Source organism: Anser anser (genome assembly GCF_964211835.1).
Source record: "Anser anser genome assembly, chromosome: 1".
Taxonomy (NCBI): Eukaryota; Metazoa; Chordata; class Aves; order Anseriformes; family Anatidae; genus Anser; species Anser anser.
Genome location: NC_139720.1, coordinates 200,503,515 through 200,525,818, shown reverse-complemented (window position 1 = coordinate 200,525,818; position 22,304 = coordinate 200,503,515). Strand labels below are relative to the sequence as shown.

Genomic DNA, 22,304 nt, shown 5'->3' with positions numbered 1-22,304 from the left:
GGAGGAGGGCTAATGTCAGTATTACCTCAGGCTGCCCTAAATGAGCTAGGGCTCAGGAGGATTTTAGGCTCCATAGGTATCTCAGTCACATATGCACTGCATCACATGGCATCACATGCCTACAAGGAGTGTCAGGGAGGAAGCACTGAGCTGTTGATGCCAAATTATCCCACTGATGTTGGACTTAATGTGAGTTACATGGAAAAATGTGAACATTCCTTTTTCACAGAAGTTACTGTGCTAATGCAGTGTAAGTTGCAGAAATGGATATTTTTCATTCCAGGAATGTTTTTGTACTATTATGCAGCCATGTACTGTATCTGTGCTAAGTGGTCTGTACAGGGTAAGAGAAACTTGTCCAAAGAGCAATTGTTTCCCTGCGATTCTAAATTTCAGAGTTGGAACAAGAGCATTTTACAAACCCAACTGTATGAGTAGGAATGAATAAGATTTGGATTTGACATGCTAAGGTCAGTGCTATGTTTATGTGCCTACACGTCCTTTGGTTTTGCTAACCACGTAGCTGAAAATGAGCCCAAGAAGAACTTAATCCATTTAGCTTTTTTTATTAGTGTTAAGGAAACCAAACAGCCTCCATTAAAAAAAGCAACATATACACACAGCCAATCAGCTAATAGACAATAATGCTATGAGCCATCTTCGAGTGATTGTACATGAGAGCAGATCTGCCCTTCAACCTTAACGCAAATTCAAGTCCTTCAGAAGCTATTTTGTGGGGGTTCTTTGCACTATTAAGCCATGAACTCTCAGCCCACCCTGTACAAATGCAGTAATGCTACACCAGCTGTTAATCATTCTGTCAGAAGGTGGCAGTGGATTTCCCTCTAAGTACTGAGACAGGGATTGCAGCAGAGCAGGTAGAAATAGACTGCAGCTGGAAATCGTTCCTTCCTTCGGTGGAATGTGGCTTTTGAAAGGCAATTCCTTATGTGTAAGAATTCCTTATGTGTATGTTGTCCACTCTTCTACCCTCTCAAAAAAATACCTATCTTGGGAGAAAGGCTCAGAGTAAAAGCATGCTGATGAGCAGATTAAGCAGGAGACCACAGCGTGGGGCCCTATTGTACGAGAGCAGCACAAGGACCCAGCCCAAGCCATGCATGACTTTTCTTCCTTACAGAGGTGAGAAGCAGCCTGCAGTAAATGAAGATCCTCGTGGACATACCGTGGCAGTGTAAGCCCTACCACCTCCAACCCCTTCTTTCTGTGTTTGAAAAGCAATGCAGCAGTTGTGGTTTCACCAAGTGTTTTTCATCACTACTCCTACAATAAAAGTTTCTATTAAAACTGAATTTGTATTTAACTTTAGTCAGGTGACACTAATTCTTGAAGTGTGCTATGAGGAAAAAGACTTCAAAGCTAGGGCTCAGAAACCAGCTAAGCTGTTTAGTCTACCAGAATAGTGTTAAGTACCAGTTGCAATGTAGGCAAAAAGGCTTCTTTGGTTGATACGGCTGCTTCCATTAGTTAAATAATTCAGTTTTCTGTTAAGTATGCTGCTATGAGCCTGCACAGAAGCACAAATGCCACTAATTATGCTTACCCAAGCAAAGTGAAATGACTGATCCCAGCAGTTTACGTGTGCCCCTGGGTATCCCACTACCTCCGTCCTGCTGTGGATGAGGCACTGGAGAACAAAGAGCTGCAGGAAGCACCGAGGGATCCATGCTCTGCTCCATCCCTCCAAAACAAAGGTGCTTTAATTTACATCCTGGCACAATCCACGTAAACCATAAGCACAAATCTAAAGTTGCAGAGATGGAAGTAAACATAGTCCTGTAAAGTTAAGTCATGGAGGTTGCTCCTCTACCACTGTGTTTCCTGGGTAGAAGATGCCCTTTTAAATAAGGCATCGGTTTCCTACATGGCTTCCTAGATCTAGGTCAACGGAAAAATAACTGTGATATGTGCTGGATTCTAGCACGACTTCTCTTTTATGTTGGCAAGCACCCGCACGCTGCTATGCGTGTGTTAATACCTCACTTTCATGACTTAACACAGGTGTGTTCGAGGTGCTGACACAAAGTCAGATTCTACACCTTTAACAAAGGGGAGCTTTTTCAAACTCCTGAGTAGACATTTTTCCTACATAGTACTTCATTCTAGCACACAGTCCTTTTTTTGAAAGTAAAGTGATTTCCAACACAAGTGAACAAAAAAAAGAGTTCTAGGTTTCTTTTAAGTGGCAAGTGCAAGTAGCTTGTATCATCATCTAGCCACTGAGAAGGCTAATTGCATAGGGGGGCCTTGGTTGTTCTTCTGGTTTTGCTTAAGCTTCCTCTAGTGCTACAGTACTAATAAATTACCCTGGAGAGAAATAAATAAATAGGTTGGTGTCTCCCAGACACCATCATGGAAATCCAGAGGGTTTCAGAAAAGCTGTCCTGCTGGTCCTGGGAAGGTAGTTGGAAAAAAAACAACCCAGTCTGTATTATACAACAGTCTGTACAGGGGTGCCGCACTGTGCGGGAGAGCCAGCTCTCTCCGAGGACGAGGTGGAACGGTTGGTGATTTCTCGCTGCAGTTCCTCCACTTTCTTCTGCAGCTCAGCCCGCTTGGCAAGAAGCTCCTTGTAGCGATTGTGGACAGGTTCCTGCAAGGAAACACCAGGCTGAGTGCTGGAAGGGAAGCGTGGAAGTGGGAATCTGAATCGCACAGCGGTACCTTTGGGGTACTCTTACTTTACCCAACACATGTAGCTGCTGTAACAGTGGCAAAACAAAACTTAGTGTGTATTTTGAAAGATGGCAGTTACAGAGCTCTGATCTCTGGCATTTCTGGGGGACGCTGGCCTTGGCATCTCAGCCAGGCCATAACTTCAGAGCTTTGGGGAAAAGAGCAATATAAATTTTTCTGAGTATTCTCCCATAGTTCTGGCTGTTAAACAGTTAGTACTAAAAAAGCGTTTGTTGGACTTCAGATTTGCAAAACTTTGCTAACTTCAGTTAGATATTGAGGCAGAATTTGTATCCCTTCTATCTAAAAGCGATTTAAGTATTTAGGGCCATCTTCAGACTGCTCGTCTCAGGTGCCGCCTGCCTTGGGGAAGCCAGTTCTGCTCTTATCAAAGCTGCAGCCAGACCCTGTGCCTTAGGCAGACAAAACGAGCAGCAGGTTCCAGCCACCAGTAATCTAATTGCAGCCCCAAAGCTCAGACACCCAAAGAAGTCTCGGGTTTTTAGGCTTTTTTTGTAAAGAAACGACGCTCGGATACTTTTGCTGCTACCCAAAACTGTTTTACAAATTGCTGAGCAGCTTCAGCTCCTGCAGATTTCACAAGGTGGCGATCTCCAGCCAAGCACCAGCCAGCTGTAACGCTGCTCTGAATTTGCCTGCATTTGAATTTAGGTTTTTGTTTGTAGATTTAAGCAGTGGCAGCTTAAGTTTGAACATTACTTCTCGTGCTTTAAAGGCCTGGAGCTCCACCACGACGGCGTTAGTACTAGCACAGAGGGAGAGGAAAGCAGAATCCTCGGAAGAAAGTGAAACAAGCCTGGTACCTGTGGCTTCATCCTGGGGTTCCAGCGGATATAGTAGCCGACCCACAGCTCGAGGTGGCGCATGCTCGCCACGGGGTACAGGACATGGTTGGAGTAGCTCACGTACAAGGGGTTAGTGAAGTCCTCGAGCTGGCTGTTGATGTATGACCAAAGCGACACAGTCTTTTTCGGAAGGCCCTGCAACAGAAGGGGTAGAGGAGGTTTTATTTCCCATATGAACGCTAGCATTTATCTACAAAGCTTTATGAGTACTTACAAGAGCATATACATATGCCTGTCATTAATACAGATCTGATTGCTTTTGTGTAGCTTAAAAAAAAAAAGAAGCACTCTTCTTTTGATGTGGTTTCTGTAATCGAACCACATGGATGCCTGCAGACAGGCAGGCACACATGTGCCCTGGCACGGAAACACCCAGCTCCCAGTACAGCCCAGGGATCGCCACCGGTGCGGCAAGGGGACACCGCAGAGCTGGTGCGTGAACCCTCAGCGCCTTGGTTAAACCTCACCTCTTTAAAGAGCTCCGGGAGGACTTGCTGGAGGATTTAATTGGAGGGGAAAGAGAAAAAACCAAAACCAACTACCGCATTTGACTCAGGCCCTGATGTAGTGGAGTAATTAGGCCTGTGAATAGTCCCAGTGAAACTGGAGTTGAAGGGCTTCGTGGATTAAGTACTCCACTAAGCTGAGGCCTTAGAAGAAAAAACAAAAAGCAAAAATCCAAACCCACAAACAGCAGGCAGGTTTTCATCTCTGGAAATGACAATTATTCAATCACTGTGGACTCCAGAGAAACAGGGACTCTGATTTCACTTCTGTATAATGCTATCGCTTCTGTATTGTAGTAATTTTACTTCAGTTTTTAACCGGTGTGGTGTCAAATGCAATCACAACAGGCCCACACAGCACTGTCCTCGGGGATGTTAGGCTGCAACCTTTCAGTGATAAAATCCTTCATCCTCAGGTAGGGGAGAGAATGCACGTCGCTCCTTTTCCTTCTGAGTCCCAGTTGGGGTTGGGCAGGGCAGCGTTTGAATGTGTCTGACCGTACACATGTACACACAGCTCCCCTGGAGCTGGTCACGAACAAACCTAGAGCAGCCTGCAGGGCAGAGCTGGCTGACGGAAGGACCTGGAGGCACGTCCTGCCTCGCGCCTGCAGCAGAATGCAAGCACAGCAAGAACAGATTGAGAGCTGTTACCTGCTGTAACCGGTGTGTACACAATGGCGATGCACGCCTGTTAGCTCAAACCAACCTAAGGGGACCACATCAAGGAAAAGGGAAGGCAAAAAGGTACCAGTTTCCACAGAAAAGATTACATTAGACTAAAGTTCAAAGGAAAACTGGATTTCTAACTGGTTGGGAAACGCCAAGAGCTACTGAGCCAGCAGCAAGCAGCCGAAGGCCACGCTAGGAGTGGACCTGTCCAGAAGGGCATGGTGTTGCTCTGAAATGTAAAATCCCCAACTGACAGCAGTTGACACAGTACCCAGAACTGCACCTAGAATTAGCTTTGAGGGCTAAAACAACTTCTCAGGCAACACATGGCCAGCTGAAGCAATCGCAGCACCATACCTGCACCTTGGAGAGAAGCAGCCTTACCTCCTTCACTCTCTGCTGCTCACTGCTGCACAGGAACGTCCCAAACAAACAGCTGTACAGGTGATCCAGGATGGTTATCAGGAAGTACTCGTTGAACTCAAACGCTGTAGGAAACTTTGGACAAAACCAGAAAATAGGTGGTTGGGGTTTTAGAACAGTAAATCGCAAATAAAAATAAAATTCTCCCACTCTGTGGCCTTAGTCTCATTTCTAAAACAGGATTTCTCTCTGTTCTCTGGCTGTCTGGATACTCAGGATCATATTTGCTCCTTCCAGGAGCAAGAGTCTCTCTTGGAAAGCTGCTTTACATGTGCAGAGAGGAATTTTGAGCAAAAGCCAGAGGTCTGAAGGGTCTGACCGCTGTGTTTACACACACTCAGTGCCGCTTCAAGTCGAAGCTTGTTCTGCACCTAATGACAGACCATGTAACGAGACCATGGACAAAAGGCTGGAGCATATGTGAAATAATACATAAAAAGAAACCAAAATTCCCTGGCGCCAAAAGGAAATAACCTTTGTAGCCCGACAGAGCACCTCCCAGAGGGAAGAGCAGGGAGGCAGCACGTAACTCCGACCAGCAGGACGAACGGAGGTGTACGGATGGGGCCGTGGTTGCTGTTGATGTACCATGCAGAAACAATCAAACATATCACAGGGAGAACTGGCGCGCCACAAAGGGGCAGAAGGAATACACGCAGTGCATTGCGTCTATGTGCAAGATGTGCTGGGGAGATGGAGAGGACAGCTGGAGACCTTCCTCCCTCGGAAAACACCCTTCTCTTCCCGGACTGCCCTGGTTGCAGCTCCTGCCTCACTGGCTGCACATCAGGACGTGGGCTCCTCAGAGCTCTGAGGAGAGCACAAAGGAAGTGACTTCTGAGGAAGGAAATTCTCCCTCCTTCTCTGCCTGGATACAGAACAGCTTCATATCGAGTGGCATCCTTTTTTTACCCCCCATTTCACCTGTTACAGTCCACGATGAGCCTGATTTTTTCAGTCAACTGCCTGACCACTGCTGAGATTTGCTTCAAAATACAGCACAGAGATCACAGCAGACTGTAAGAACTTCCCAGGCCTCACATACCTGGGGAGAAAAAAACCCACCAGCCATAAGGGATCCCTCCTCAACTATGCCTCTGCCATGCCTGATCTCAAGTGAGGAACTCGGCTCCTGGCTCTGTAACTCCAGCATGAATGAGGAGCAACGTGTTTGCCTTCGGGTGTACCGTAGCTTTGTGGACACATGTGCCACCCAGCAATTTACCTGTCTTGTCATTTGCCAGACACAATCGATGAACTGGAGGAAGACAGGAGAGCGATCTGCGTCTGCGTGATTCTTATCTCCATGGCCAACTCTCTGAAACAGAGCCGGACAAAGAACACGAGTCACTCAGGGCTTCATGGGGAAAAGGTGGGGGTCTCATCTCCGTCACCCAAGCCCGTATCAACAGCTTTTAGAAGGTTCAAATGAATCTTGATTTTGCTTTGTCCTCATTAGTGGGTAAAGGAGTAAATGATAGCTACTCCCTTAGTCTTTGAAGGGAAATTTCTTTATGGGGACATTTTCATGTTAAATTAAAACAAGAGTTGTTTGAGTAGAGGCTCCAGATGCTATGCTGGCACTGATTTCAGTTAATAGCTAAAGTTCAGAAGGGAAAAAAAAGAAAAAAGAAAAAAGAATGCTTTTTGCTTTGGTTGCAGCTGTTGTCCTGCCTACTTCAGTAGTAGAGTGTGCTGGATCCAACCACTACCTACAGCCACAGCGCGTGGTGATAATCATCACGCAACACCTCGCAGCTTCCAAGCCCTGTACAAACAGTAACCCAGCCCATCTCCTGCCACCTCAAGAGAGGCAATTATGAAAGGATCCCCAGAAGTAGGCCTCCAACCCTGACCATGCTGTGTGGCCTTGGATAAGACATGTGAGGCAAGATTCCTTATTCCTAGGATAGTACATTACTGGCGTGTATTACCCGTGAGCCCTCAGCACGGTACAAAGACAGAACAAGAGCGTGTAAGTAACGGAGCAATCCCCTACCTCTTCTGCAACACTGTTCTCTTAGCAGAGGAAATTGGTATCATCTCCTTTTTACACACTTGGAAGCTAAAATGCTCGTAGTTCAACCACCAGATAACAGTTTTGCTGATGCAGAACCTGAGTTACTCGGTGCCTCAGTTATCCTACCTTCTTTGGAAGTGGTGAACAGCATTCAAGCACACAACCCGCTGTCATTGCATACGTTGTAAACAGACTTTGTTCCAGCCCTTGCCAAAATTAAACAACCACAAGAGAACAGCTATGAGCAAAACACGACAGGAACACAGACTGAAAGGATACTACCGAAGTGCTCTCCCAGTTCCCATCAATGCAAATGGTAACAAACAGCCAAGCCACAGGTTGACACAGCTGCCCCTCTGAAGACTCTAGGCACTCGTCCACAAACTACTCAAGCTGCTGGTCTTTTGCCTGAACAATTAACAAGCCTCCCCAAAAGCAAAATGTGCCCAAAGAAAATGTGAGATCAAGGCCACCAACAAAATCCCCAGCCTCTTCAATACCAAGGCATTTGTTAGATGACAGTGTCCGAGCAGTTTCAGAAAATGGACTGAACTGGAAAAGACAGACGAAACACCCCAGTGGGCCCCGCCAACTCCCAGCAGAAATCCTTATACTGAACCCAGGGCACACTGTTAGAGTAAGCCTGAGCGTGGGAGCCTGATATATCACTCAGGCACCTGACAGGTTTAATACCACCTTGTTCTCCGTATCTCACCAAGACTGCCTCCAAGGAGATGAAGAGATGACTGCAATTATGGGCAGAGAACAGTACCAGTAGTACCCACCTTTCTTCTGCAAGCTCAGCTGGGAGACTTCTCACAGAAAAGGCTAAACTCCTTTGAAATCATTCAAGTTGGGCAGCAACTTTCTGTTTGGTCCCTTCCAAGGGCCAGTAACTCACCAGCTGAAACCTGTGGCCGAAGCTCAGCCACTCCTTCTCCACTAGTACTTCAAAGCCCCTGATGGTTCGGTAGTAGCCATCTAACATGAGCAGAGAGAGGGAAGTGAGCTGGGCTGTCCGGTCCCAGCCATCGCTGCAGTGTACAACCACAGATGTCTTCCCTGACTCCACCTTGTCGGCGATCCGAAGGGCTCCAGCAAGAATGAGCTGGGACAAGAAAAAAAAAAAAGGTTACAAAAATCTCTTTGGAACAGAAAGTACGCATGAGAAATGGGTAGTGACAACACAGGGCAAACCAAGGGCTCCATCCGCCTCAAGGAGAATGGTAAATCCGTTCCAACTACTTCATCACTAGGAGAGCAAATTGGTTAACACATTTTTTGTTCCAGCAAGATGACAACACATCTAAACCATAATGCAGGCACAACTCTAAAAGAGCCCCTGCTCTAAGCTCAGTCTTTGGATAGGTCAAGATTTGAGCCCAGGAGCATTCTGTGTCTGAACATGAAAACAACTGGTCGTTGTTTTGCAACTGCTCAAGAAGCAGACTGGCTCCTTTCTGCATTAACAGGCAGACAGTGTGATCTGGACATTTGTTAGGAGAGAAAGAGCCTAGTTTGAAAGCCAACATTTGTAGAAACTGAAACATTTTGCCCTGGTCATTCTGATTCTGCTTAGATTCCTGAAAGGCTGAGGGGGCAGAATTCCCAACACCTGCTGATCTGGGCCAGGCAGTAATACCAGGATGCCACGAATCCCAGAGCAAAGAGGTTGGAAACTCTGGGACTCTTGTGCTCTACCAAGGGTTTTTATGATTACACATTACCCAGGAACACACTTCATTTTGAAAACATCAACTTTCAGTATTTCAAAACCTCCCTCTCTTGTTTTATTCTCCACCTCTTTAAAATTCCCCATTCCAAGAAACTGGTTTTGTAAATTTAAAATTTCCTATTTAAAAGCAACATTTTTAATCTTCCATTTTCTTATTAATTGAAAGTCTGTCACCAGAGTTAGCTCTGGATAATATTTCCCAATGAACAGACCGGTACAAACCTGTGACTACTCAGCCTCATCCAGTGGATGCATACCTTGATATGCTCAAGCCAGTGAGTTGATTCTAAATTAGACAGCCAGTGAGTCTCCTCGATATTGGGATACACAATTTCTTTCAGTTTTCTCAGCGACTCTCTCATGACATGAATATTGTGAATGTCCAGGAACACTAATTCTGCATTCTGATAGGCATCCTCACTCTCATAGCCTCCTCCTTTAGCCTGAAGAAAAAGAAAATCCATAGAAAATTAACTAAGTGAAAGCATATTTGATATTTGATCCCAATAGTTTGTCCTGAGCAGATATCAGCTGACAAAATACTCCAGTGACTACGCTATCTCAAGTAGGCAGAAAACACTGGATATATCTTACAATTGAGAACAAGCATGTACACAGACACACTTTGTCTCTCTTTCCTACAATAATAATGAATGCTATAACTTTTACTGAATAATATCACATTACGAGCTTTCTTTTTCTCAGTAATTATCATTTATCCCCATTCAAGCTGCTAGCTCATTAGATTCACTACTCTATCATTTACAAATTTACCATTCTATTATAGAAGAGTATATCCCACACACTAATTGCCTTTCCTAAGTAGTGGGAAAGTAAAAAATAATTCAACATTAGTGCAGCGAAGCAGTTCTACCATTAAAACATGGATTACAGTGACTGCATGAGACAACAGCGGGAAGAACACAGTGACATTCCTGGACATTAGAGAACCCCAGCTTCCTTTTGAAATTAAAGATCATGATTCCTTATTTTCAGATGTGCTGAGCATCTCCTGCTCCCTTCAGGGTTAACAAGTACAGAGTCTGGTACAGCCAGAGGAGGCAGTTTTTCAACTACATAGAATGAAAAATGGTGATGTACATGATTCAGCATGCTAGAGTCTCTCTGGTAGATACTACTGACCTCAGTAGCCTGTGTCTTTTTCAGCCACCTTGTTTTTTTTCCTATCCCAATCTCATTTCAATTTATGGATTAATCCAAACGGACCTTTAGCAGTCATGCTGACATCTACTGCTACCAGTACAGGTGTAAAACCGTCTAGAAAATCTTGTCTAGCAAATCTCCCGTCTAGCAAATCAGATCAATGTGTATGTATCCTCACTGGAAAACTCTTTGTGATCCTGAGGAATGATCTGAAATGTTGGTGTGATGTGTGCTCCACAGATTCACAGATTCACAGATTTCTCTAGGTTGGAAGAGACCTCAAGATCATCGAGTCCAACCTCCGACCTAACACTAAGTACTCCACTAAACCATATCCCTAAGCTCTACATCTAAACGTCTTTTAAAGACCTCCAGGGATGGTGACTCCACCACCTCCCTGGGCAGCCCGTTCCAATGCTTAATAACCCTTTCGGTAAAGAAGTACTTCCTAACATCCAACCTAAAACTCCCCTGTCGCAACTTTCGCCCATTCCCCCTCGTCCTGTCACCAGGCACGTGGGAGAATAGACCAACCCCCACCTCTCTACAGCCTCCTTTCAGGTAACTGTAGAGAGCGATGAGGTCTCCCCTGAGCCTCCTCTTCTCCAGGCTGAACAAGCCCAGCTCCCTCAGCCGCTCCTCGTAAGACTTGTTCTCCAGACCCCTCACCAGCTTGGTCGCCCTTCTCTGGACTCGCTCGAGCACGTCCATGTCCTTCCTGTAGCGAGGGGCCCAAAACTGAACACAGTACTCGAGGTGCGGCCTCACCAGAGCCGAGTACAGGGGCACAATCACTTCCCTCGACCTGCTGGCCACACTGCTTCTTATACAGGCCAGGATGCCGTTGGCCTTCTTGGCCACCTGAGCACACTGCTGGCTCATATTCAGCCGACTATCCACCAATACTCCCAGGTCCTTCTCGGCCAGGCAGCTTTCCAGCCACTCATCTCCCAGCCTGTAGCTCTGCTTGGGGTTGTTGCGCCCCAGGTGCAGGACCCGGCACTTGGCCTTGTTGAACTTCATGCAGTTGACCCCAGCCCATCGCTCCAGCCTATCCAGATCCTCCTGCAGAGCCTTCCTGCCCTCGAGCAGATCGACACACGCACTTAGCTTGGTGTCATCTGCAAACTTACTGAGGGTGCACTGGACGCCCTCATCCAGATCATCAATAAAGATATTAAAGAGGACCGGCCCCAGTACCGAGCCCTGGGGGACTCCACTAGTGACCGGCCTCCAACCAGATTTGACTCCATTCACCACAACTCTCTGGGCCCGGCCATCCAGCCAGTTTCTAACCCAGCGAAGCGTACGCCAGTCCAAGCCCCGAGCAGCCAGTTTCTCGAGGAGAATGTTGTGGGGAACGGTGTCAAAAGCCTTACTGAGGTCAAGGTAGACCACGTCCACAGCCTTTCCCTCATCCACCAAGCGCGTCACTTGGTCATAGAAGGAGATCAGGTTCGTCAAGCAGGACCTGCCTTTCATAAACCCATGCTGACTGGGCCTGATCGCCTGCTTGCCCTGCAAGTGCCGCGTGATGACCCTCAAGATAATCTGCTCCATGAGCTTCCCCGGCACTGAGGTCAAACTGACAGGCCTATAGTTCCCCGGGTCTGCCCTGCGGCCCTTCTTATAGATAGGCGTCACATTGGCTAGCCGCCAGTCAACCGGGACCTCCCCCGATAGCCAGGACTGCCGATAAATGATGGAAAGCGGCTCAGCCGCCAGATGACTAGATTCCCAGCTTTTGACAAAGGAAAGAAAAAAACACCTACTTTATTGGCTACAGCATTCACACTAGGCCTTGCATCAAATATGAAGATTTTATGGGACTGAGCATTAGAATCCATGATGGCTTGAAGGTACTTTTCATCTTCCTTGCTTCGTTTGCCACTCACTCCCACCATTGGCTGGCTACTGCGAGTGATGGTTGCTTGACTTTCTGGGTGAATCCATGACAATACCTGTGGAAACAAATGAGAAAGAAATGAGGGAAAATATGGATTCATTAAACCAGTGAAGTGTTTTACCTGCAATGGCTTGCTCTGGGACCCTGCCATACACTAGTTGGTTCCAAAAGGCTGGAATCCATTAAATCGTGATTGAATGAAACTTACTGTACTTATTTGCTCTGTACTTATTCGTTCTGGTTACCTTCACAAAGCTGAAACAAACAAGAGGTGACTGAATAGGCTTAAGTCTGAAAGTCATTGTTGTGTGAGTCACAAACACACCTCCTCACTCTGCAATCACTGGGCTATGTCTTACCCTACTTTATACCATATAAAATTTAAGCACTTTGGGAACAGATTTAATTTTCTATAAGGATGAGAAGTAAAACAGTACATTTTCTGTTACTGCAGAAATAAACATCACAGTGATGTCATTTGTCTTGGTTTGATTTAATGAGCATTTTCTCTACAAGTATCCCTAAGTATTCCTCTATCCTAGAAGTAAGAGCAGGCCAGACAAATGTCAACAACCAAACAGGACTACTCTGCATTTCCCAGGAACTGAACTGAGATTCAATCTGGGTTGTGCTAAGCTATCTTATCTTCTCGTTTTGGTTTAGTCTACATCTCTTTCACAACAGTACTTCCAGTAGATAATGCTGTTTTCTAACTTCTCAAACATGCTGCTGTCACTTTTATTATCCATTGACCATTTATTTGCTCCCTGGAATCCACTAAGCCCGATCTTGACATTATTTATGGCCCAAAGGTATGTAACAAAGCCACATCAAAGCAGCTTCTCTTGTTGCACTCACTGGTATGCGTCCTCTTGATCTGAAAGATGCTACTCGTTTTAATTCTTCATCGGGAATGTTTACGGGCACAGCTAGAATGGCAGGGTACGTATCGCACAGCTCATAGCGCTCGTTAATCTTGGTCAACCTCCAGCTTTCGTTGGGAATTCCCTAAAGAGGAAACAACAGCAGGTTAGCAAACAAGTTGCTCTGAGGCCTTGGCGCAGTCAAATTCCAAGACCTGAAATTCAAGGCAACTTTTGCTAATGAAGGACATTTAGGGTCAGAGCCCAAGACTGCATTGTCTTGCTAACTTGCATTTCAGAGAGGTAGATGTTTTGCTCAGGTCATTTAAGAAAAGGAAAATTAGAAGACCACAGGCAGGCTCATCCATGGCAAACGAACCGTGGAGGCTACAGATGAGGCGATCCCCTGAGAGCTTCTTTAACATAACTCCTGTTCTCACAGTGGTGCTTACAGGAGGGCCAGGAGCAGGGCAGAACCGGCGGCTGACAGCCCCGCTCCTCCCACAGCACTTAGCTCAAACGTGGTGAGTGGCAACTGGAGACAGAAAGCAGAGTTCCCAGACGGGATGGAGGGGAGGTCAGAAGGGAGAGCAGGCAGTAGAACACCTCAAAAATCAATGCCAAGGGACATGAAGAGACTACTGGGTCGACAAAGACTTTCCATTTGTAAATAAGGACTACTGTATGGCACAGGAGTGCATCCAGTGTCATTTGCTCAGGGGCATTTTGTACAGGAAAGTAGCAAAGGGTACTTCTCTTTCGTGCCTTATTCAGTGCCTGCGGCACAGCTGTGCAATCTCCTAACATCACCAACAGCCTCATAACTGCATGTTTCTAGCTGTGTGCCTGTATGTGATCTGCACAGGGATGGGTACCTGCAGGGTTCCCCTCATCCTAAGCTACGTCAGTCTGACTTGGGCTGGGAGAGGCACACACTCAGCGTGCCCTAGGTGAGAAGCAACCCACAGCTTCCCAGACGATGCCCTCCAGGTAACTCCTGAAGCACAACAGGATCCTGAAAACCTGCAGACTTAGTTTGGCCAGCGCTGGGAGGCAGCAAACCAAAACAGCGTGGTTCCTGCTGCATGCCTGCACGGAGAGGTTTAGACACATGCTGGGGGTGAGCACTGACACTGAGCATCTCTGGGAAGAAGTAACATCTACTACAGGTCCTCTATGCAGTGAGTACGGCCAGGGTGTTGAGCGGAGAGCCTGTTTTAGAGGAAGATCAGCTCCAAATATATGCTTTTGCTCTAATAAACACTGCTTCACTTTAAGGAGGGTGGTGGGAGGCTGATTACCGCTGCCAAGGCTCCCGGGGGAAATAAATGACAGATCTAACCCAAGTCAGATGAGCTGTGGTAATTAGGGCTGACCCACCCCGACGGCAGGCAGTTCCCCACGGGAGCAGTGAGTCATACTGTCAGAGCAGGTTGTGGACAGACACCTGAGGAGGCAGAGGACAGACCTCCTGTCTCATACTGCTCACACCCAGCTTGTGAACCACCCTGGTCCTGAGGCCCGCCCTGGGAAGGAAATGCTGCTACAAGGAATTAGCAGAGCTGCTAGGATCATGGGTATCCAAAAACCTCAGAGAAAAGCTGGTTTTGGTGCTGTCCGAAACCAAAAAAGTGGCAGAAACCTTGAATAAACTACACATACACACAGCCCAAACTTATTGATGGGTGTGAGCCCTGCGAGACCAACTGCTTTTGTTTTAAAGTGTAACTTCATGAAAAGCGTTGACCTCGAATGCTGTGTTCAGCTTTGGGCCCCTCAGTACAAGAAGGACATCGAGGCCCTGCAGCAGGTCCAGAGAAGGGCTGCGAAGCTGGTGAAGGGCCTGGAGCACAAGTCCTGTGAGGAGCGGCTGAGGGAACTGGGGGTGTTTGGTCTGGAGAAGAGGAGGCTCAGGGCAGACCTTATTGCTCTCTACAGCCACCTGAAAGGAAGTGGTGGAGAGCTGGGGGTCGGCCTCTTCTCACAGATAACTAGTGATAGGACTAGAGGGAATGGCCTCAAGTTGTGCCAGGGGAGGTTCAGGCTGGAAATGAGGAGACATTTCTTCTCAGAAAGAGCAGTCAGGCATTGGGACGGGTTGCACAGGGAGGTGGTGGGGTCACCGTCCCTGCGGGTGTTCAAGGAAAGGCTGGGCCTGGTGCTTAGGGACATGGTTTAGCAGGTGACATTGGTGGTAGAGCGATGGTTGGACCAGATGATCTTGGAGGCCCTTTACCAACCCTAATGATTCTGTGATTCTGTGCTCAGCATGTGCTGTGCTGTACGTAGTAAGGCTGAGACCTCCTGGGTCCACCAGCTCTACAGCCAGCCAGGGAACAGCAGGACTCCTGCTCCTGGGGGATGCTGCGATTCAAGGCTCCTGTGCCAGGGGAAAGCTGGCACTGTCCAATCAAACAGATTGCTACCTGGAAGTGAACTAACAGTAAATGACTAAATTGTCCTCAGTCCTATCCTAATGAGTACTGTGAGAAACAAAGTTGTGCTTTTGCAGTAGAGAACTGATTTTCTGTATTCCAAGGTAGTTGTGTAGTCATAAGGAGAAATGCTAAGTAGCTAAGTGGACAGTAGAAGGCCTCACTGTTCCAAAAGAAGGTGGAAGGTTGAGAAAAACAGGATGAGCAGTGTGAGAACAGTAAAACAAAGATCACAAGTTCTCAAAACATAAGAAAGGAGAAATTAAAGGGTTGAAAAAAAAGAAAAATTGTACATGTATGGTATAGAGGAGCGTCAAGTAGCTTGTGAACCTGTAGTACTCAGCCAATGAGGAAACAGGGGAGGTGATCAGGCGTCGGGTAATAGAGAATAAAAGGTTATGATTTGTTTACTAAAATGCGCTCCTGATTGACAGGACGCCCGGCGTTGCAATTGCGAATAAAACAGCTTCACAGAAGATCCTGTCTGAAGAAAATTATTTGAGATGTTTCTCACAGTATGTGACTGTGCCGCATCCATCAACAATGCTTGGAGATTTCACCCCTTCCACCTCCAAATTAGGATCAAAACTATACTGTTGGCACAGTCTTGGCAAGTAAAACGGGCTGACAAGCAGTTGCATGGAAGAAGAGCTTCCTTTCATTCTACTGATGCTCACAGAGAAGATTAAGCAGTCAGTGGCACTGCAAAGCATCCTCTTCACAACGCTGGGCAGGATGGCTTCAGCACACGCTGCTTAGTTCAGAACTGACACTTCCAAAGCTCCAAGTCTTGCAGCTGTCCTCTTGCTGCCACCGTGACAAATCCGAACGAAATCTTTCCTCTACAATAGCCCAGACCAAGAAAATCCATGACAACCTCCAGAGAAAGAAAAGGGTGTGTGTCACTGAGGTTTTCACTTCCTTTGAATCACAGGGGATGTCTGCTTTCCCCGGCACAGGAGCCTTGAATCACAGCACCACCCAAAGAGGACTTTGGATTCAGATCATGATTTTCTCTAAGGACTCGAAGCAAGCAGAATTAAGCAAAGTGGGCTAAGAAGAGGAGCTGAATTCACATCTTCCCAGGACATTTGCTGTGACGCGGTGTAACTAATGCATTTATTCGTGTTGCTTCAGATTTGCACTTTCTCCAGCTGGAATCAATAGAAAAAGTTAAACATGATGTGAGGAAATACCAACGTGCTTTATATAAGATGCATTGCACTGCTTCCTGGTAAGTGGTAAGCACCCAAAAGCCTAGTATCAAGTCAACCCAAACTGTTACTGATGCAACTCAGGAATCATCTGAAGGCTCAGGACCAGCACCAGGAGCAGGAGGAACCCAAGCATGCCTCACTAACGGGATACAGCAATCTTGAAGCTGCTGGGGAACGTGGCTGCCAAATAAGCATGTTAGTTGACATGCTGCCCCAATTGGTGCACAAGGTCTGTCTTCTCCAAGGCTCTTCTGATGCCTTTTCTGGGATAAGTACTAATGCTCAGCTTAACATCTAGTTAAATCCCAGCTATCTTTTTTTGTGTGTTACCCAGTACATTTATACTTCCAATCTGCTGGCAGAGCATCTTCATGCATGGATAGAGATGCTCAAACACCATCACTCAAAAGAGAGACTGAAGCTATGCCTGAACTTGCGATGAAGTCGCCCCAGTGCTCGGTTACGCTCCTTACAGCCACATCATCTAACCACAAAGACACAGCTGTTGCACCATCTCCACGCACAAAGCAGACTCAGTTTTCCTCTGGCTAGTCACTCCTGCCTTACTTCAGCCGCCCGTGCTCAGTTATCACTTGACTTACACGCTGCATGCCTTCTGGAGTTCACTTTGTCCGCAGGTTAAAACTGCTGGACAAACCATCAGCACTTTCAATCAGCACCTTTCAAAACACACAGACGTGTTTAAATTTAAGCAGATGACAATCTTTCATTGACAGGAAAAAACAAACATCATGTCCTCGCCGGGCAGGATCTCTCTGCTGGACCCAACCGACTGATGCTGAGCTTAGAGCCACACAGGTGCACCCTGAGCTGCAGTAGGCAAGGCAAGGAGGACCCTGAGTTACAGACCAGCAGTTCCCCTCCCAAACTGGTTTTGGGCCACGAGACACCAAAATGCTGAGCATATTAGCTCAGGCGCATCCCTGCACCAACAGAGGGTAGAGCTGCCAGAGCCGAGCTGGCCCCTCTGCCATCTGCTCAGCCCAGGTTGTCTCCACTCGTCACAAGAGAGCTGTGACCTGTTTTGCAGTAGAGACACACCTTGCATAAGCAGATTCTCAGTTAAACTACAGGACATTTGATGATTCATTTCTCATTTTTCTCTCCTAAATTGTACACGCCATTCCTCTGTAGGTCTCTGTTCTCGTGCTCTAACTCCCCCACTCTGGTTGTGAACCGATGCTTGCCACTTCCAGCTTCTCTTCTAAATAATTCATTTCCACATGCTTTCTCTGAAAGCAGCAGCCACAGCCCTGTACTGTGGCTCCCTGGTACTTAAGACCAGAGCATAGGATTAGACAAGCACAACTTCTGTAAGGAAACATCACACATTTCCAACTTCACAACCCCTTGTAATATTTTCCAAATCCTCCCCACCTTGTTAAGGAAAATGAAAGCTTTAAGTTACTCCAAAGGCATCTCAAGGCCTTTTGGTTTCAGCTGAGTCTTACTCACTTTGCAATTCTGTTTCATGCTCTGCCAGCCCGTGTGTAATAAAAATCAGGGAGCAATTTCAGTTTTAAATTTCATTTGCCACATGTGATTCCATTTACTGACTAAATCCCAAATCTCTCTGAGTTCCTTTTGTTCTCCACAGGTTGTTTATTACTCCCCGTAGTTTTACACAATCGCAGATTTTTAATAAGTTACATATTTCCATCTTTCCCAAGAACACTAGCAGCGAAGTTGGAGGTTTACTGAATGTCTTTCCTAATTGCTAAAATCTCGATCATATCAACACACTTCTATTAATCTGAAAAAAATCCTTACGCAGAACTTGCCATGTCTAACAGTGTAGACATAGATCCTACCATGGATCCTCCTCTAAAAGTCTTTTCTAGATGCCTTGTAGTTGGCTTCTGCTCCCCTCTCTGTGTCCCTGCTCCCACAGGGAACCAACTGGCCTTGCCTAAAATGCACCAAGTTAACGCCTGACCGTACTGCTGGGTTGCTTATGCCCTAGGCCACCTCTTCCGTATTAGTTTTTAAACCAATTCCAAAAGGTCCTGCAGATAGTGCACGCGTCCTGCTCTTCTATTTCTGATCACAATTCATACAGGCAGAGACAGGTAATCCCATTATCTGATTTGATGATGCCAGTTTTGTTTCACTGTTAACGAATCCCTGCTGCCATTTCAGGACGTAATCCTGATTTATTGTAGTAGTAGTTATTGCTTTAACAGAACACGGCTGGAGAAAGAAAAAAAGGCTAAGACATTCACACAGATAAATTGAACATCCATAGTTATAAATGCCAAAATTAAATAAACAGACTGAAATATCTTAAAGTTTTGGAGGGAAAATAAAACTTCATGTTGCAGAACCTAAATCAACTCTAACGAAAGGGATGAAATTGTCCTCCTGGCCAGCTTACAACACAAACATCTACCGCAGCATGGTTTGCCTCTTCTTCAGCAGCTGGCATTGGTCACTTTGGGAGATAAGCTGTTGGGACAGATGGATTGTGTGATCTGGAATGGGAATGACTGTGGTCCATCATGGGTAGAATTCAGATAGGCCATGGCTGCAAATATCCTGGTTTGGATTCATTTTTGCAGTTACCAATATAAGCAAATGGCTGGGGGCGTTAGCATATGGACACCAGTTTGGTTTCTTGACGTAAAAGCAGTCGGGCTAAGTTCTTCCTGTCCACTCAAAAATGACACAAAGGCAGGTCATAACAAGAGGAGCTCATGTTGAAGCAACGTCACGACCGTGAGATTCTTAACATACAACCTCACACGACCAGAAACAAAGACCCCGTGACACTGAGTCTTATTTGCTTTCCAGAAAAGCTTCAGATCTCATGCACTTAAATAAGTCTGTATCCTTCCACTGCATAATCAAGCTCCTGACAAATCTAAGGTATGGCCAGTCACAATATAAAAGCTAATATGGACAGAAAAGCCCTATATGCTAAAAATAGACATGACAGGATTGAGAAGCTGGGTTAATTTACCTTGAAATCCTCAAAAGTCACCCTTCCTTCTTTCCAGGTATTGTAAGAATGTCTTTTATCCTCCATCTTTTTTAACTGAAGCTTAGCTAAGTGTATGTTGTGCTTTTCAATAGAGATTATTTTGATAGCAAACACATACCCTTTAGTCTTTACACCAAAGTTCCCAGTCCTATAAAGAAACATCTTTCCCACACAACTTGGGTTGCAGATCCTTCTATATAAAACAGATCATTAAAATACTACCAGGAGGTAAGACTGTAAATGCAGCAATAACCTCTGCATTATCTGGTATAACTAGTCAAAGTCAAACAGATCATAACTAATTTGAGTTTGTCTCTATGATTTTGCACTGTGCTATCTCATTGCAAAATACATACTTTTTTTGTAATGAAGATAGGGGGTAAAATTCATCTCACTTTCAAATAGCAGCCTAGAAGCCAGTGATCTATCTTAGGCAGCTATTTTAGGAGGGAACAAATCACCCCCAACAGTGAAGCGCTCTCTCCCCATCTGTTAATGACAGGCCTAGATAAGCAATTTAGAAGGCATGCCCAGATTTTAGAAGACTAAAGCTAGTAAAATGAATCCCCTCCCTAGGTTTTGGATGTTAGGAATCAGATGAACAACTAAACTGGGACATAGGTCTTGTTTTCTTCTGTTTTATGGGAAAGATCCAAATAAATCTTTAAATTACATGGCTGTAAACGTCTTAATTTTACACAGGAAAATTGATTTTATCCTGACAGATCTGGATGAGGCAAAAGTTTATTGTATCCAGGGCAGAACTGCCACCAAATCATGTTGTTTCCTCAACTTGAGGATTTTATGTGAAGAATAAGTTAATTATAAAAAAAAATAATAATAATAATTACTTATATCTTTTTCCCCAGGGAGAAACATTCTGATTTTTATGCTGGCATTCCTAATTGACAGCCTGTGACTTCACAATCATTAAAACCTTTGACCAGCCTTTTCTAGATGCATTACAACTGTCCCTACTCTGATTCCTCAAGAAAATGAAGGCATTCTACACTATTTGTTTCCTCCCAAGTTCCTTTCTGAGATATCTTATAGAAATCTGGAAAGAATTAGAACTAATAGAAGCATGAATAGAGACGTGAAACTCAATAATGAGATGCCTATACCTGCAAAAATACCTACCTCAGATCCTTACCACCAGCAGTGGCTGACGACTAAGCCAGAGCATTAGTCTTTTCTACCAAAGCCTGACGTCAGCCTTCTGCAGCCTGAACAATCTCCCAGTGGATGCTACTACCTCTAAGGCTGCACTGCTGTCATCAGTCACTGCACTATGGAGAACAACGTCCTAGTCCACTTCGCAAGACATTTGTCAGCAGGATCGTTCTCTGTTCCATGCAACCTGTAATTATATTGCTGCACGGAGCCTCACTTTTGAAAAGCAGAGAGGATGAGGAAGGATGTGGCACAGTACTCACCTGTCTTCTGTACTCCCAAATGGGGTCATACACCTTCCATCCATTTTCTGGGAAAACCTCTTTGTACTCAAACGCGAAAAGTGGCTGAAAGAAAAAAACTTGCTCTTAAGAGCCCACTCAGAGCTCATTTTCAGGATGTTTAATATCTACAATAACAACTCTTAACTGGTCCTACTACTTTTCTTTTAGGGTTTTGTGAAAAAGATCAACGCACTTGCTGTAGTAGGTAATTTGTACAACAACAATGTACCTTCCTCTGTACCCCTGATCCTTCTTGCCCATGACCCAATACTTCATGGACAAAAAGGCGTTTATCCTAAAAAAGAGAAAGAAAAGACTACTTGTGCAAGAACACTCTTACACATTAAGAACTAGACCCTTTCAACATGGTCATGATCCTAGGCAACCTGCTCTAGGTGGCCCTGCTTGAACAGAAGGGCTGGACCAGATGACCTCCAACCTCAACTATCCAGCGATTGTGTGATTCAGGCAGTATTTGAAGCAACAATTGCAGAGTCATAAAATGACAGAACAGATGAACTGCATTCCAGATTTGGGAGCAGCGCAGTCACCATTAGTTGCAAATCTTTGTTGGATGTCACTGTGCTTTGAATATTTTCCATGCATTACAAGGATGATCAGTATGTCATTCTCCATTCATGAAGTAATCCAGCCCCATAGCTGTAGACTTTACCTGTTTTCTATACAACCTAAATTCCTACAGAATTAATTTTCAGACTGATTTAAAAATCAGCATTTCTACTTGTTCAACAAAAAACGCACCATGAGAATATTGTACCAGACAGATGAGACTCAACAAAACAGCTTACTGCCACTCTGCCACACCTTTTGGTAATGGGGCAGGGGGAGAAAAACCCCAAACACTTACCAGATTATTTGAAACTGGGAAAGCATACTTCATCAAGTTCTCAAATATGGATCGTCTAGTTCTCCCTTCAGGCTTATGAGCAAATCGTAAGTTTCTAATGTCCTAGGAAAAAGAAGGAAGTCAAACTGTAGGATTTCTAACTCCCTTGAGCAGCCAAAGGAACTCCAAAACCCAGCATTCAACACATGCTCACATCATGATGTTCTTGTAGTACCAGTTTAGTACTGCACATTGAACAGTGCTGCACAGCAACTCAGCTTGGCTCAAAGCCTCCAACAAAGCCTGCCGCAACCACGGCAGAGCAAAGGGAGCGCAGAGGTCCAACTAATCAGCAGTGCCTTGCCTCTAAACGAAGCTCTCTACCTGCTGAAAACCTAGGGGAGAGCCCTGGCTCAGGGACAGGCTCTCTCTGATCGGCAGGACTTTGTGAGACAGACCTCCCAGCTCTTACTGGGCTCCCAAGCTGAGCTGTGC

At 45.6% G+C, this 22,304-nt stretch overlaps 1 protein-coding gene across 6 annotated transcripts in view; it reads right to left on the bottom strand.

Moving 5' to 3' along the window:
* Nucleotides 1–550: 550 nt before the first annotated feature.
* The window catches only part of MTMR2 (myotubularin related protein 2), a 63,230-nt gene continuing 41,476 nt past the window's right edge, over nt 551–22,304 (bottom strand). For all 6 annotated transcript variants that reach the window (XM_083828744.1, XM_083828748.1, XM_083828745.1 and 3 more), the window contains 10 exons: nt 21,831–21,932; nt 20,942–21,025; nt 12,848–12,997; nt 11,856–12,044; nt 9,177–9,362; nt 8,086–8,292; nt 6,390–6,482; nt 5,126–5,239; nt 3,522–3,698; nt 551–2,614 (listed from right to left, as the gene is read on the bottom strand). In XM_083828744.1, the coding sequence (XP_083684870.1) occupies nt 2,453–2,614; nt 3,522–3,698; nt 5,126–5,239; nt 6,390–6,482; nt 8,086–8,292; nt 9,177–9,362; nt 11,856–12,044; nt 12,848–12,997; nt 20,942–21,025; nt 21,831–21,932 (1,464 nt within the window). In that variant the 3' untranslated portion in view covers nt 551–2,452. The remainder of the gene's footprint in view (nt 2,615–3,521; nt 3,699–5,125; nt 5,240–6,389; nt 6,483–8,085; nt 8,293–9,176; nt 9,363–11,855; nt 12,045–12,847; nt 12,998–20,941; nt 21,026–21,830; nt 21,933–22,304) is intronic.